The 17,291-nt window shown below is 49.8% G+C and overlaps 1 protein-coding gene across 1 annotated transcript in view; it reads left to right on the top strand.

Annotated features, from left to right (window-relative positions):
* NPEPPS (aminopeptidase puromycin sensitive) overlaps window positions 1–17,291 on the top strand; it is a 1,244,137-nt gene that overhangs the window by 1,002,842 nt on the left and 224,004 nt on the right. Inside the window, exon 17 of the mRNA XM_078645599.1 lies at window positions 9,683–9,902. Within this exon, the coding sequence (XP_078501725.1) occupies window positions 9,683–9,902 (220 nt within the window). The remainder of the gene's footprint in view (window positions 1–9,682; window positions 9,903–17,291) is intronic.

Here is a 17,291-nt window from a genome sequence, read left to right as displayed (position 1 = left end):
AATCTAGCGTACACTTCCATTCGGATACATCTATCCGCCATAGCAGCTTATCTCCAGAACAGGCAGCACCTCTCTGTCTTCAGATTGCCCGCCATTAAAGCCTTCCTTGAAGGTCTGAAACGAGTCATTCCCCCAAGAACACCGCCAGCTCCAGTGTGGAACCTCAATGTCGTTCTCACCAGACTGATGGGACCACCATTTGAGCCACTGCACTCGTGTACACTCCAGTTCCTTACGTGGAAAGTAGCTTTCCTTGTAGCTATTACGTCTCTGAGGCGTGTCAGTGAGCTGCAGGCGCTCACAATCCAAGAGCCATTCATTCAAATTCATCCAAATAGGGTAGTGCTACGCACTAACCCCAAATTCCTTCCGAAGGTGGTGTCACAGTTTCATCTAAACCAAACTATTGACTTACCAGCATTCTTTCAAAACCCGCAAACGGTGGCGGAAAGAATGCTCCATACCTTAGATGTACGGAGGGCGTTGATGTACTACATAGACAGAACACAACCCTTTAGAAAAACAAAACAACTCTTTGTTGCCTTCGCACCACAACACAAAGGCAACCCGATTTCCAAAGCAGGGATAGCCAGATGGATTGTTAAGTGCATCCAGATATGTTATCAAAAAGCCAAGCGCACTTTAACAATACCCCCCAGAGCGCACTCCACACGCAAACTGGGGGCATCCATGGCTTTCCTAGGGAACATTCCTTTAGAGGATATTTGCAGAGCAGCCACGTGGGTTACACCACATACCTTTACAAAACACTACTGTGTTGATGTGCATTCCAAGCAGCAAGCTGCTGTAGGACAGGCTGTTCTGAAAACACTTTTTCAGGTTTCTGCAGCTGGCACGGGCAACCGCCGCTGATGGAGGGACTGCTATGTATTCTATGCTAAGATATGAATTTAGCAGCCCACATGCCTCGAACTGAATATGCTACTTACCAGTATGCATCTGTTCTTGGCATGTAGGGCTGCTAACATTCATATCGCCCGCCCTCCTCCCCGGTGCCTGTCGCAGCTGCAGATATACTATTGTATTTATTCATTAGCATGGACATCCTTTACACTTTTCACTCCATCTTCTGCCACAATGGCGAAAAACAATCTGGGGATGGAGCCGATGCCCATGCGCACTGTAGTCCAGGGGAGGAGCCACCTATCTCAGGATACTTCGAAGACTCTTCCAGGACAACAATGTGCAATCATCCGAGCCCAACACTAGGCGGCGATCTAATGCTAAGATATGAATGTTAGCAGCCCTACATGCCAAGAACAGATGCATACTGGTAAGTAGCATATTCATTACTCCTTCATGCCAGTCACATCAACAGGTTTGTCCTCTCAGTGGCTATAGTAGTAGTTTCCAGTCTGAACAGCAGATCCAATCAGTACATTAATCTCCCTAGCCCTTTCGTGGCCATGGTACTCACAGACAGGGATAGCGTGCAACCCAAACTTCAGCCCCCCCTGCTGCCACAGCCCCCAAGCCTCTTTAGTGTGTGACCTTGATGGCACAATACCAACATGTCGGAGACAGGATCTGACATTTCTGCCCGGGTGGCAGGCGATAACTTGGGACAAGTAGATCCTGCAAATTGTTTGACGTGGTTGCACCTGATCATTCCTTGCAACCCCAACACACCTTCCACCATAGTCCGACCAGCTGATGAAGGACCGTCTGTCCCATGTGTCCCTCGTGTAGCAAGAAGTGCAGGCTCTCTTGACAAAAGGACCCACAGAGATGGTGACAGCGGCAGCTGTTGCTACTGGTTAGTACTCCCTCTGCTTAGTGATGATTCCATCCCATCTTAGATTGCCCTCACTATGCCATACTGAAGGACATTCAAGATGCTCCCACTGGCCCAGATGTTTTCTGTCCTCGTTCCTAGAAACTGGAGGGTAGCATTAGACCTGCAGGACGCTTGTTTCCACAGCCCCACACTGAAAACCCCCAGATGTTACCTATGATTCACTGTTGGCCAGGAGTGTTTTCAGTTCGCTGTACTCCACTTTGGACTTATCAGTACCCCTTGAGTGGTCAAGTTGGTGATGGTTACAGCACATCTTCAGAGGTCGAGGGTCCCTCAACTGGCTGCAAAAAGCTGGCTCACCCCTGACAGTCATCATCCACATCCAGACAACTATGAACCTCCTGACATCATTGGGGTTCATTTTCAGCTTGCGGAAGCCACCCCTGACTTCTCAGATGCTCCCCTTTATCAGAGCCCTTCTGGATACTGCGGATCTAACGGAGACATCTAGCTGCAGATTCCGTACCTTTGAATTTCCCAGACATCCGTCTGGATCCGGAAAATTTTTCTTCTAGCAATACCCCTGCATGCCGTTAGGTGCAGTTGGTTGACTCGCATGACTGCGTCAGCCCCATTGTGACGTCCACGTTGCCTATAGAGGCGCCACCTCAGCGAGCTGACGTCCGTTCTTTTCTTTGCGCGCCAGTCAGTGCATATCTTTGAAGAGCGCTCCCCTCTGTCACTTTTTGACAGGCTTTTTTCGGTATTTTGTCGACCCCTTTTTGGTGTTTACGTTTTTCCTCATGTCAAAGAAGATATCTGGCTTCAAGCCGTGTGACGCCTGTCACTGCACTATTTTGGTGACGGACCCACATCTGGTTTATTTCCAGTGCCTCTAAGATTTCGCCCGCCTGTCGGCTGACACAATGGAATCTCAGCATTCTAGGCCTCATTCCTAGGAAGCTGCGCCTGGGTCAGCTCTGCGCTTCCAAGCCTTCCCAGGAGCTGGAGCGATCCCCATCCAGCTGAAGGAATTTTATGATGCCATATGCCTCCTGTTTTGGCAGCCTGACCCTGCAGGCGCACCTATGGGCCCATCCGTATCAGAGGAGCTCCATCTGTTTTCATGCCAGAGGTTCTGGCGCAGGTGCCCGCCACCATCGCCCTGCACCGAGTGACCCAACTTTCCTCACTGACCACCCTACCCCGGAGAGCTTGGTGGTCCAAGCATCAACCTCCCAAGGCGCGTTCCCTTTCGCACCCGGAATAGGGAATCCAAGAGGCTGGACCGCTGGCCAAGAACAGTTTTTCTTCCACCAGCCTTGCATTGCAGTCAGTGAACAACACGTGCTCTCACACTATGTGGGAAACAATTGCGCAAGTGCTGCCACAGGTCCCGGAGGAGGCCTGGGCCATAGTCTCTCAAGCAGTATCAGAAGGGAGAAATCAGCAAAGTTCGCCATTCATTGTGGTCTTGACACTACAAACTTTCTGGGCAGAGTGATTTCATCTACTGTGGCTGTTCGACCCCATGCCTGGTTGAGGACTTCTGGCTTCTCAGGGGATGTCCAGTCCTGGCTCATGAACATACCCTTTGATGGCACCTGTCTCTTCAGAAACAAGGCAGACGGCGCTGGAGCACTTTAACCCATTTACCATGGCTGACGTTCTAAGGAGTGGGCGGGGCTGTGTCGGCCAACGGTCGTGCGCAGCACCCAGAAGGTAGTTGGCCGACGCGAGGAAAGAACGGGTTAAGGACCCCCCGGCTACGGCCAAGTCCTTGGCCTCTCAGTGGCCACTTATCCCCAGTCTGCCTTTGGCCCCTTTCGTGGCTATGCGAAGGGGCTTTGAGCCGGGCAAGTCATACCCCAGCCACAAGACAGCGCAAGTTCAACAACCTCTGCGTGGGCATGGCTTGTTCTGACCCCGTTGGATTGGGCGTCTAGAGGTAGGGTCAGACCATTAACACCCCCTTCCCCCACCTCTGAAACCTTAGTCGCCAAGCCTTCTTAGTTCAGCTCTTCAAGATCATGGGCCGCCAGTTGATGGCAGGATCAGCCATCACCTCCACCACTGGGAAAACATCACCTCAGACAGGTGCATCCTTCAGGTAGTCCAAAGGGGGTTTCTCTGTTCCCTTCGCGACTGCCCCTCACTTCATGCCTCCAGCTTACGACCATCTGATAGATCACCTGACTTTACTTAAGGAGGAAGCCAGGACTCTCTTGGCCAAGGGAGTCCTAAAGAAGGTTCCGGTGCCAGAAGTAGGCTGTAGTTGTTGTTCCTGCTAATTTATGGTTCTGAAGAAGGTAAAGGGCTACACCCTATCCTAGATCTGCGGGCCCTCAACTACTTACTCAAAAAGGAGAAATTCAAGATGCTCACTCTAGCTCAGGTTTTGTCTGCCCTGGACTCAAGAGACTGGATGGTAGCACTGGACTTGCAGGATCCCTGTTTTCACATTCCCGTCCTACCTGCTCATCAGCGCTACCTGCGGTTTACGGTGGTCCAAGAGCGCTTTCAATTCACTGTGCTCCCTCTTGGCCTCACCAGTGCCTCTCGGGTGTTCACTAAGTTGATGGACTTGGTTGCAACTCATCTGCGCAGATTAGGGGTGCCAGTCTTCACCCTATCTCGATGACTGGTTGTTGAAGGTGAGTTCGCCCTAGCCTGTCATCTCCCACCGACAGACTACGGCACACCTCATAAATTTGCTGGGGTTTACGAACAATGTGCAAAAGTAGGAACTGTTCTGGATACAGTGCAGTTTCGGGCCTATCGTCCCGAACGGCGAGTCCAGGATATTGAGGCTCTGATACAGAGGTTTCAGCCTATATCAAGGATTTCGGTGAGAATGACTCTTGAGGCTGCTGCGCCTCATGCCGACCCATGCCAGAATGCATCCGCAGGCTCTGCAGTGGAATTTGAATTTCCAGTGGGCGCAGCATCAGTGCAATCTCTCAGACATGGTCCAGATATTGGAGAGAACTGCAAAGGACCTTCAATGGTGGCTAAACTACCACGATTGGGCCAGAGGCAGATCCCTCTTTCTTCCCCAACCAGATCACACTAGTGACCGATGCGTCACTTCTGGGATGGGGCAGCTACCTGGGAGAGGTGGAGCTCAGAGGACTCTGGTCGAATCCGGAATCCACATCAACTTGCTGGAGCTCCAGCTGATTCCCTGGACATTGGAAACCTTCCTCCCTTTCATCAAGGGAAAGCTGGTTCAAGTGTTCACAGACAACACCACCGCCATGTGGTACTGAAACAAAGACGGTGTGCTGGAGTCGCGGACTCTTTGTCAGGAAGCCCTGTGTCTTTGGACATGGCTGACACAGCAGGGTGTATACCCGTGGTGGCTAAACACCTGGCAGGTTCTCTGAACACCATGGTAGATTAACTCAGCCGTTGATGCCTTGGGGATCACAAATGGCATCTCCACCTAGAGGTGGTGCGGGGAGTGTCATTGTTAGATCTGTTTGCCTCTGTCGAACAAGTAATGTCATCAGTTTTGCGCACTGGATTTTCCATGGCGGCACTTGCTCGGAGACGCTTTACATCCCGAGTGGAGCTCAGGCCTCCTATACACCTTTCCACCAAAATCACTCCTGTCCACAGTGCACAAGAAGATCAGAAGCGACCGGGCCAAAGTCATTCTTGTGGCACCGGACTAGGCATGGAGAGTCTGGTATCCCAAGCTTCTCCAACTGAGCATCGATCCTCTAATCAGGCTGCCTCTTTGGGAGGATATTCTGTCGCAGCAGCAGGGGAGGGTCCTTCTCCCGAACCTGCCAACTCTATGCCATCTTGCATGGAGATTGAACGGCGGCAGTTGGTAGCATTTCACCTTCCTCCCAAAGTCTGTGATGTTATTTTGGCAGCCAGGCGTCCCTCTACCAAGACAGTGTACGCCTGTCTGTGGCAAAAGTTTGTAAAATATTATACCGAATGGTCTATTGATCCTCTATCTGCTTTCCTTGCTCACATTCTGCTTTTTATTTTGACCCCTGCTCAACAGGGCTCTACACTGGGCACTCTCAGAGGGTACGTTTTTGCCCTATCTGCTTTTTGAGGCTACCAGACCCATCCTGTGTATTAAGTCTCCCATTGTATATGGATTCCTTACGGGACTTGCACATATGTTCCCATCTTCTCCTGTTATTATGCCTCAGTAGGACCTTCATTTGGTTATCACCTTCCTAATGTGTGCTCCATTTGAGCCTCTGCCCAATTGCCCCTCCAGCTGCTTACTATCAAAACAGCCTTTTTATTGGCAATTGCATCTGCCAGGAGGGTGAGCTAATTGCAGGCTCTGTCATACAAGCCTCCTTACCCGACCTTCTTCTCTGATAAATTGGTGCTTCGCACTAGGGCCTCTTTCTTAGAAAAGGTGGTAACGTATTTCCATGTGGGGAAAACTGCCACCTTGCCCACTCTACCTGCTCTTCAGCACCTCTCTGAGGAAGAGGAGCAACTCTACCATCCAGACCCGAGAAGAACATTGTCATTCTACCTTGACCGCACTAAAGACTGCTTGGGTATCTATTCAAAGGTAAGAAGTATGTGACTAGATGTCGGTCAGATGCATGGCCCAAGTCGGGGTTAAACGCAGGTACACGGGGTCCACCCAGTCTTCACAGGGTGGATGCTGTCCCCCTGCCTAGAAGTTGGGCCCCACAGAGATATGCCTAACTTGTCCGGTGTTATTTTCAGACACCAGGACACGTTCAGCAGCGCCTACAAGTTGTCTGCTTTTGATTCCCATCAGCAACGTGCACTCCGGGAGGGGGCTTTTGTCACCTCCAGCTGGGCCGAAATTAAGGGGCCATCAGGCCTCCTTTTGTTTGAATACCCTGACTGAAGGCGGCCTGGAATTATTCACACTTAAATGTAAATGCCACTGAGGGGAAACAAAGGCACACAGCTTGTTATCTCTTCACAATTACTTGAGGCAGCTTTTGCCTTTATTCAGTCCTTGTATATAATAGATGCATGCGGTGTAGGAATGTCAGGTGTGTTAGTCTGTCCCAGTATTTACACAAATAACAATTTCAATAGCACTATTTTATTTCTTTTATAGCACTATGCAGCCCAATGCAGGGTATCGGAGCTCTTTAAGTAACATTCACATTAAACATTGACAATAAATCATGTACATGTGTAAATCAATGTACAAGATGAGTTACATGAGACAGCAGTGAGGGTTACAGGGTGTAGGAGTCACGTGTCCTTCATACCCCACTGTGGTCTTTTAGAATGATTACAATTTATGAACTGCGGGTAACAAAAGAATCTCTGTGTTAAAAGCAATAACCCATGTTACTACCTGCATAAAATAAAAAATCTGTCATCTGTGTTTTAGATGATGGGCTTTACAGGAGACACCGTTACCTTTTTCTACTACTTTGATTCAAATCTGGGACTTTGCAAAACACAGATCCCTCCAGCAGGTGCATTAACCACCAGAGTTCTCACCATTATTACTATTCCCTGAAAATTACTGGGCACTTTCACAACAGATGCCTTAACCCAGTGAAATATTTTAAAATGTAGACTTTGCAACCAATTATGCATAAGAGATCTGCTACAATGCTTCTCCTTGTTGCTAATTTCTTTGTGGCAGTGTTTAAAAAAATAAATGTATTAGGACCAGATTTTGCGTCTGGATTGCGCCACTTTTTTGGCACAACCCCAACGCCAAATCTAATTTGTTAAATCTTATAATGCGCTTAAATGTACTCATGATGTACCTGATAAATGTGTGTGAGGTCTTAATATCTGATGTCACTTCTTGTGATGTCACTTCGAGTGAGGTCTCGTCCTGTGATGTCATGTGCAATGTCACGCATCGTAACATCATGTGCTGTGATGGCACTTGTCATTTCACTTGCATACTGCCTAACCTGGTTAGTCTCCACTCCCACACTTCTTCTTTAGGACTTCTGCCCTGGTCAGAATGACAAGTTACTTACCTTTGGTAAAACGTTATCTGGTAGAGACATTATCTAGCTGCATATTCCTTACCGACCCATCCTCCCCACACTGCAGATGGGTTTTTAGAGTCAGGGCTGTTCCATGTCAGACACACCAATGTCGATGCACTTCATGGCTCCGTTCTGCTGGCATAGAAATTTATGTAATGTAACGGACGTCAGTGTGCCGAGGTTGCTTCTATATAGGAGATGCGGACATCACAGCGATGTGGCAGACAGCATAACATTTAGATGACCGGCTTCGCCTACCAGCATGCAAAGGTATTGCTTGAAAAAAAATGTAAATCTTCTGGATACAGTCTGACTCCTGGGAAATTCAAAGGCATGGAATCTACAGCTAAATCGTGTGCCTACCAGATAAGGAGTTACCAAAGTTAAGTATCCTGCCCTTTCGTACCTATCCCCCTGAACAAATTGTTCAGGACATTTGGGCTATGATCCCAATGTTTCATCTTCTGGCATCATTCAGGCTGCTGGGATCGAACATCAAGACCTACCGAGCCCGAGTCATCTTAGTGGCTCGGGGTTGGGTACTGGGGAGTATCGTATCCTAAACTCCTGGCCAGAAGCATCTGTTCTCCGGTCTGGCTTTCCCTTCAGGAGGATCTCCTTTCGCAGTAGCAGGCCAGGTTCCTACGTCATAACATGCGCACACTTCACCTCGAGATTTCATGGAGATGGTTGAGAATTTTTATCTTCCTCCTGAGATTGTTGTCCTTGCCAGCCTTTCAAACCTTTACACAACTGGCCTCTCTGGCTGCTACCCAGAAGGTAGTCAAAGTAGTGACTCAATTTAATGTCTGCTAGAACATCACACTTCTGGAGTTCTTGACTCCACCTCGTTCGTGTAAGTAGCAGAGAGCCCATTGGTTGGATCCAAAAAGGGCTCCTGATTTCAATAATTAACTTCAAATGGATGATGAACTTATTCGATTGACAGGAATATAGAAAGGTATGGCAGTGCATAAGATGACCATCTCTTGCTGAATTGTGCTCTGCAAAAAGATCTGGTACTTACTGGCCAAGAAGAAGCGGGAAGGCTTGTGTGCTTACTCAGCAAGAGTCCAGGCTGCTATCAATGCATTGGCATGCGGGGCTGCCTGTCTTGGACATATAGGTGTCTCTTCATATGTTCCTCCTGTTTGGACAGCAAGGTCAGTTGAGAATGGCATTTGGCCTGCTCTTTCCTACGGGGCTTTTTGGTTTTAGCCAGCTTATAGCCACACCACCTGAGAGGTACTGCTTGGTATCTATTTGAAAGGTGGTGAGTCTGTTTCAGAAGAACAAGTTACGTACGTTCGGATAACACTCTTTCTGGAAGAGGCTGTATCTAACCACAGATTCCTCACACCCTCCCTTCTTCCTTGTTCTGTGACCTGGACTCTTTCAATAAAAAAGGCTCCCATTAAAGTTCTGTAATCTAGTCCATGCCCATCTGGAGAGTGGATTCTGCGTCTTTTGGTGTGGACAATGCAGAAAGCAACTGGTTTCACCTCACATGAGTGCCGCTTATATAGGTCTCCGTGCATAACTTTCAGAGCGAAGCGACGTCGAGGCTAAGCTGCATTGCGCCACCTATCAGCATGCAGGGGTGCTGCTAAAGATTTTCTAGATCCATCTGATGCCTGGGGAATATTCAAAAGGTGAAGATTCCGTTTTTAGATTCTCTATTAGAAAGAGTGTTACCTAAGGTAAGTAACTTGTCCATTACATCCAATGTTGCCATATGATGCAGACCCATGGTGATTGCTTCTGAGTTAAGTGGTGAGGCAAGGAATTAGTATGTTGGTTAAGTTGGTGAGTAGATCATTTCAACTTCATGCTTTGCTTAAGCCAGTAGGCAGTCTTTTGAGTACTTTTAGTGTCTTTTTAGAAATTCCATCTTTGGCTGTTCTATGTAATTTTCAGTGTTCCTTCTTCTCTCCAGGCTCGAGCTGGAATGATCAGCACTGTAGAAGTTCTTAAAGTGATGGAAGCCTTTGTAAATGAACCTAATTATACGGTATGGAGTGATTTAAGCTGTAACCTGGGCATCCTTTCCACCCTGCTAGCCCACACCGATTACTATGAGGAACTCCAGAGCTTCATCAGAGACCTTTTTACTCCAATAGGACTCAAGCTGGGTTGGGACCCCAAACCTGGAGAAGGTAGGGTCATTATGCAAGTTACATTATCAGCATTTATAGCACATTTGTATGGTCTTATAGAGTTTTTAAAAGCTGGGAGCATTATCGCCATTTTACCCAAATGCCTTATAAACCAGGGTCCTAGTTAGCTAGTGTCATTGTGTTTGGTTGCAGTGTACTGTTTAGTGGAATAAACACTTCATTTGGAGTATTTTCTCAGTATTTGAAAAAAAAATTCTTAAACTACTGGTTTTACATTAGAAGATTAAGACTTTTCACGGAGAGTTAATGCAGAAAAATCTCTTAAAGCTTTGTAAAGCCTGTGGCAAAAGGAAGATCTTTCTGGAAGCACACATACTAAATGCCTCTACTGCCTGCATCAGAGTCACAATCCTAAGAAATGAGACGTATGCAACACATTTTCTACAAAGACCCTGAAAGACGGAGAAAGAAGGCTGGTTCTGGAAATTATGACGGCAAACGTGGAGGCAGTACACCCCTGGAGAGCAAGTATGTCTACAAAGATCTTCTCAGTGAAAGCTAACTGAACCTCATACCTTGCCTCTAACGGTGAGATAACTGATCAGCTGCTGCCCCCTACTATCAAGCAAAAAAATTGATGTCGAGAAAGGACTGTTAAGTCAAAGAAGGCGGTGTCTCTGGATTCTCAGGTGGCACCGAAAAAATAAAACATTTCTTTAAAGGCAAACCAGTCTGGAACCAGTCATTGATGAGTAGTTGTCTTCATTTCATTCTACAGAGAAAATTACCCTGTCACCGGTACAGGCACCATTTACCAGAAAGCCTCCGTTGCTGATCACTGTAACTCCATCCCCACCATGTCCTTCATGGGCCCAGTAGTGCTATCAAAAAGATGGTCATTGTCTTCGCCTTTCAGTTCCTGCATGAAGAGAGGTGCTTTGTTGATTAGGATCCTGGTTTGCCTACAACTGTTGATGAATTTCCCATAGACAAGTACTTTGTTGATGACCCGAGCATTGGAAAATGTTGCTGTTAGAGGGCTCAGCATTGAATGGAAAAATGATGTACAGGCTTGAAGGTCCATATAGTCTTGCGTGGTCCCTTTGTGTGAAGGCTGATGGCACACTTTGACGTGTATAGATGTCTCTCCTGGAATGTTCGGGGCATAGGCTCTATTAAAAAAAGGCATAGGCTATTCGCACAACTGAATAGGAGGAAGGTGAATGCGGTGTTTCTACAGGAGACGTACTTAAACCAAGCACAGGCACTGAAGCTGAAGCTGAACAAGAAGTGGAAGGGCCAGTTATTTATTTACGTCCTATTCGGCCTTCGCAAAGGAGGTCGCGATATGGCTGAGAAATGGTACACTCTTTAAATTACTAGAGCAGAAGATTGACAAGGAAGGAAGATGTGTGTTGTTACATGGGCTGCTTGATGGGGAACATATTGTACTGGGCAATGTATAGGCCTAATGCGGGACAAGAAACGTTTTGGGAGAGTCTGAATATACTGCTGGCGGACTGGGTGGGATATCCGTGGGTGATAGGGGGCGATTTCAGTGCGGTGTTAGACATCGACATGGACAGGTCCCACCCACCGCTACACAACACACATAGTAGAAACACTGCGACGTTGCTGAGAACCTGGGCAAGCGGGTGGGGAATAGTGGATGCATGGAGAGAGCAACACAGCGGAGTCAGAGAATACACATGTTCGAGGCATGTGGGCTGCTAAATTCATATCTATAGCATAGATCGCCGCCTAGTGTTGGCTCCGGATGATTGCACATTGTTGTCCTGGAAGAGTCTTCGAAGTATCACGAGATAGGTGGATCCTCCCCTGGACTACAGTGCGCATGGGCATCGACTCCATCCCCAGATTGTTTTTTTCCGCCATTGGGTTCGGATGTGATTTCGACGTCTCCTGTTCGGAATCGTGATAGAACTTTTTCAAGGCCAAACGGCCTTCTTTGCACCGTCGGTATTGTTCGCGTTCGGTCCCGTATATCTTCCAGCTCGTGGAGTCGGATATCCGGGGGGTCGTGTGACTCTTCGGTGATCGGGGCCTAGTCGACGCAGCAAGACTTCGACGGCATGGAACGGAGTCTGTTCAAGGAATGTCCCGTGTGTGGATCCAAGTGCCCACACATTGACGTCCATCCTGTGTGCAACAAGTGCCTGTCGCCGGACCACGACGAGGCCAACTGTATGGCCTGTTCCAGATTTCGGTCGAAGAAGACGATCAAGCTTCGGCGCGTGGCGTGCCTTGAGGCCCAGCGATCGGCTCCGGCACCGGTGGACATCTTTGACGACCCCGAAGCAGACGAGCAAGTGCGTCACCTCCAGATTTCCCCTACACCGGTGGAGGTCGAGTCCGACTACGGAGCGGACATCCACAGTCAAGACATTGAGGAACTCGTCGAGAAGGTAGGGGACGACGACGAAGCATATGGGGCCATGGAAGATAGCTCGGAGGAAGAGCTATGCCCCGTTCGTACTCTTACAAAGGCTCAGGTCACGGGATCGCCACGCGGCCTTACCCAAGACCTTACTCCTCACTCCACGGCCCCGCCTTCCGGCCCGGCTACGGAGACCTCCGCGGAGCCGCCATTAATGAAACCGAAACTGAAACCCTCGGTATCGATGAAAGCAAAGATGGCCGACACGCCATCGAAACCGAAGACGTCTGCTCCACCACCGACGCCGTCGTCTTCGGGGGCCTCCAAACCGATGAAAGCTGTCGACCACGCAAAGGTGCCGAAGGTGGTCAAGGAGCCAAGCTCGAAGAAGGCCATCGAACCGGTGTCAACCAAGGCGGACAAGCCGACCTCCAAGAAGGCTGTCGAGCCTCCAACGGGACAGTCTGTCGCGCCGAAGACCAAGGGGCCCGTAGACGCGAAGTCAGTGAAGGGCGCAGAGCCATGGTCTGGGGTCGTTACTCCTAAAGGGAAACCTGTCGGTCCGAAGCCGTCGGCATCGACGTCTGCGGCCGTGGACGGGGATTGAAGCGCACCAGTCAAGGGTGCTCCTGCGCCTCGACCAGACAAACACAAGTCATCCACGCTCGGGTCTTCCCCTGGGGGCGGACCGAGGACATCGGTCGGATCGACGAAACCGTCCACTTCCTTTACGAAGCAGGTCTCGGACTCCCTCAAGCGCCTTAAGGACAAGGCTTTGGCATCGGAACCGAAGACTCCTTCCGCACCAAAGCCGGCGGACCCACCGAAAACCACCTCGGCGCCGCTCCTCTACACGTTGCCGCCTAAAGTGGCGCCGAAGGCCTTTGCACCGCGGTCGGTGCCCAAGGACACTGTGTCGAAGTCGACTCACCCGGCTGGGACTTTTTGTCATCGACACCCTTTAGTTGAAGAACGGTCGGAGCATTTCATCGATGCCGACACCGGGAAACTCACGCTATACAAGAGGAAAATAACTTCACAACCTTTACAGTCGTTTACAATTCCTCTGAAACGAAAGAAGCCTGCACCAGAAACACCAGTTCTGGTTGAGCAGATTCTTCCTCAGCCTAGGAGGAGTGCAACACCTTCACCCACATACTCTGATGGAGATGAAGGGGAGCAGGATGAGGAGTACAATTTTCCTGCTCATACAGCGCATGATGAGCAACAGGACTCATGGATGGACACAGGTGATCAAGGGGACCAGCAGACGGTCCAGGATCCTCAGGTTTATAACGTCAAGCCGTCTCCCACTGAAGATTCTGCGGCTTTTAATGCCTTAATTGAAAGGGCAGCTACAAACCATAAAGTGGAAATGCATGCTGACCCCGTGGAGGTGGACTTCCCTTTTGACACTTTCTCTACTGCTGAAAAAACTGTCAAGAGTCTCCCAATGTTGAAAGGGGTCCTTAAGCATGCGGCAGACATTTTCAAGGAACCCACAAGATCAAGGGTTGTCAACCCACGCATTGAGAAGAAATACAGACCGGCACCTGGCGACCCGACCTACATAAGGGGCCAGTTGCCTTTGGACTCTTTGGTGGTCTCTAATGCCCGCAAGAGGGCAAACTCCCAAACCACGGGTGAAGCTCCTCCCCCAGACAAAGAGTCAAAAGTGCTGGAGGCATCTGGGAAGAGGGTAGCAGCTCAGGCGGCCAACATATGGCGCATCTCAAACACGCAGGCTCTGTTGGCCAGATACGATAGGGCACACTATGACACCCTAGAGCAGCTGTTCCAACACCTCCCAGACCAGTTTAAAGAGGGAGCTGAAATGCTTATCCAGGAGGGGAAGCTCATCTCCAACGCTGCTATAAAGTGTGTGCTGGATGTTGCGGACACAGCAGCGAGAGCGATCAACACTAGTGTGATGTTGAGGAGTCAGGCATGGCTCTGCATCTCGGGATTCAAGCCAGAGATGCAGACTACTATCCTCAACCAGCCCGTTAATCCAGACAGGTTATTTGGTCCACAGGTGGACACCACCCTGGAGAAGATCAAAAAAGATACCGAGACTGCCAAGTCCATGGGAGCTCTCCAGTCACAGCAATTTAGAGGGAACACTTTTCGTCGCTCAGACAATCGAGGTGTTAACAGAGGGCACATGTCGCAGCAGACGCCATTCAATAAAAGTGGTGCGCACTCCTCCTACAGCAAGCAGGGCAGAGGTGGATACAGAGGAAACAGTGCCAAGGGTAGAGGCAGAGGCAACAACAGTTCCCGTTCCTCTGCCGCCAACAAACAGTGACTCCCTGTGTGAGAAGTTGGCCTGATGTGCAGTGTTCACTATTCTAGTGATCACTATATATCAGTCCAAACAACCCTTATTGATGATTGGTTGTAAGTCAACCTTATAGACCAGCTATCCTAGTAGCGTGGATACGAGCAGTCTAAGGCTAAGACTCTAGAGGGCGTGTTAAGCCAGCTGTTTTACCATCACATTACCCCTTGAACACCCAGTGAAAGGACACCACACAAGTTGTTATGAAAATAAACAGTGTATTTATTTATAACAAGACTACCCTGGCTCTTTATGAGACAGGGAGCTAAGCACACAACAAAACTCTTACGAAAATACTTTTAAGTTAGCACGTTACACAAATGCCCGAGGGGCACGACAAACCATATACTCTAAAAGTGGAATGCGAATTACTAGCAGGTAAGTAACAGTTCTAATAGGCTTTGGAATCGCTAGGACTGGACTAGGGAATCGTTAGATTACTACTAGGAGGCCCAGGGGACTCGGGTGCAGAGTGTGCACTCTCACGCGGGATGCGGGACAAAGTCTATGGAAGCTAGAATTCACAAAGTTAGTGTTCACGGGCGAACCCGACCTGGTAGGGAGAAAACGACAGTGGATCCTGACCCTTGGATAGTGAGGCTATGCTGGGACACCGGAGTGCCGAAGTTACCTAGCCCAGGGGCTGCAGCTGCATAGGTCTGAAAAGACGTCGTGGATCTCGTTGCCGGACCAGGAGCCTGGAAGGAAGAAGTTGCTGGCAGGCGACCAGTGAAGAAAAGTTCGAGGGATCCAAGCCTGGATCAAGGAAGAAGAAAACCTGAAAGCAGAGGGGACCAAGTTCTTGAATCACTAGCCAGTGATTAAGTGGGCACCAGGATGGCACCGGGCGAAGTCACCGCAGTCAGGTGAGTGGGCGCTGCTGGGCTCTGCAGTCTCTCGGACCAGGAGGCGTTGTCGGCGACCAGGATGGAGGTGCGAGCTGTCCCACGACGGATGAAGTTGTCGGCGTCGAAGTTACCCAGGATTGGGCAACAAGCCTTGGCTAATTCAAGCCCACGCGGTGGACTCAAAATGGCGTCTTGAGTGGACCAGGAGGGTCCGGGGTGCTCCTCTTCTGGAAGGGAGCAAGGGCCAGTCTGGAGCAACCAGACCAGCAGCAGAAATGTCGTCGGGCGTCGTCAGGAAGGCCACAAGCCAACGGGCTAGTAGCCAAACAACGCGGTGAGCAGCGGAAAGCAGAAGGGCCCCACGCAGATCGTGGAGATGCTGGGGGGCTGCACTTCGGAGCTGGGGCTGCTCAGAGTCGGGGCTTCTCGGACCCCAAAGCACTCACCAGTAGATTACTCGGCGGGCTTGCTGGAAAGAAGTCGTGCAGTCTTGAAGATGGCCGGTCCCTTGAGGTCTCGTCGCACCCACGGTTCTCAGCTGGGCTGTAGAGGCGGGTAGAGGTCAGAGGTGCCAGGGAAGCCGGTTCTCGTCGAGCTGGGCAGTCGGATTCCGGAGGAAGGACTTGCAGCAGACCGCAGTGTTCTTAGATGGTGCCTGCGGATGCAGGGTGACTACTCCTTAGTCACAAGGGAGAATCTTGAAGAAGGAAATCTTGAAGTCCTTTCGCAGAAAGTCGTGTCTTGATTCCAAAGATGATCTGATTTGGAAGGGGGCCAGTTCCTACCTTTATCCTGTAAAAAGGGGCTGGCACGCGACTAAGTCCTGCCCTAGGGGTGGGACTAGGAGGGGGGTGGTTACACCCACTTCCTTGGCGGGCTTTTCCCCAGCACAGGGTCTGGAGTGACCCTGGAACTGGTTCCAGCCAGCCTATGCACAGTGAGCACCGGGGTGCCACGTGTAGTCACCTTCCTCTAAAGCCCTGCCTACCTACAATACACAAAACCCTGTCTGGGACGGTGCTGGCACCGCCCCTGGCAGGAAACCCTTTGTCCTTATCTCCTGCTCTGGGAGGACTCCCAGCAGCAGGAGGGCAGACTTGTGTCTCGGTGGCAGCATCCATTTTGTGGAGCTGAGGCTCTGTTTGACTTTAACCGGGGTTAGGGGTTACATACATGTCGTGTCCCTCTAGAAGGGTGGAATGCTAACCCCGTCGCCAGAATTGGCGAGGGGTTAGTATTCCAATTCGTATGACACCTTACTCGACATGTTTTGATAAAGCGATACCAGAGTTGGCATTTAACCGCGAGGATTATAATGCACTTAAGAGTATATGGTATGCGATATCATGGAAACGGCTAAGGGATGGATCCCGAAAGCCGCAGACAGGCTCAGCTCATGCCAGAGCACCATCTCACACGATTCCAAGCACTCTGCCTTCAGGATTGTTAAGGCCTGCCATAGGAGTGACTGATAGGAGATCTGTGTGTCCATTTTAGGGTTAGATATAGGTATACTATATCTAAAGCAAAGGGTGATTACACCACCTTGCCCCAGCTGTCAAGCAGCCAGTTGTGTCAGATTTGGATGGCCAGCCAGGGGTGGCATAATACATGCTGCAGCCCCTGGTAGGCCCTGGGTACACCTATGCCCTGGGTACCTAAGGTACACTGTACAGGGACTGATAAGGTGACTCAGTATCCAATTTAGATATGTACCTAAGGTACATGGAATCCATTTTACAGAGAGAGCAGTAGGCCTGGGGCCCTGAATAGCAGGGTCCCAGGTCAACTAAGTCAGAAAACCAGCAAAACACCAGGCAAAAAGTTGGGGGCAACCATAG

This window comes from Lissotriton helveticus, chromosome 5_1 (assembly GCF_964261635.1).
Source record: "Lissotriton helveticus chromosome 5_1, aLisHel1.1, whole genome shotgun sequence".
Taxonomy (NCBI): domain Eukaryota; kingdom Metazoa; phylum Chordata; class Amphibia; order Caudata; family Salamandridae; genus Lissotriton; species Lissotriton helveticus.
Note: the sequence above shows the minus strand (reverse complement) of the source record. Positions and strands in the feature narration are given on the sequence as shown.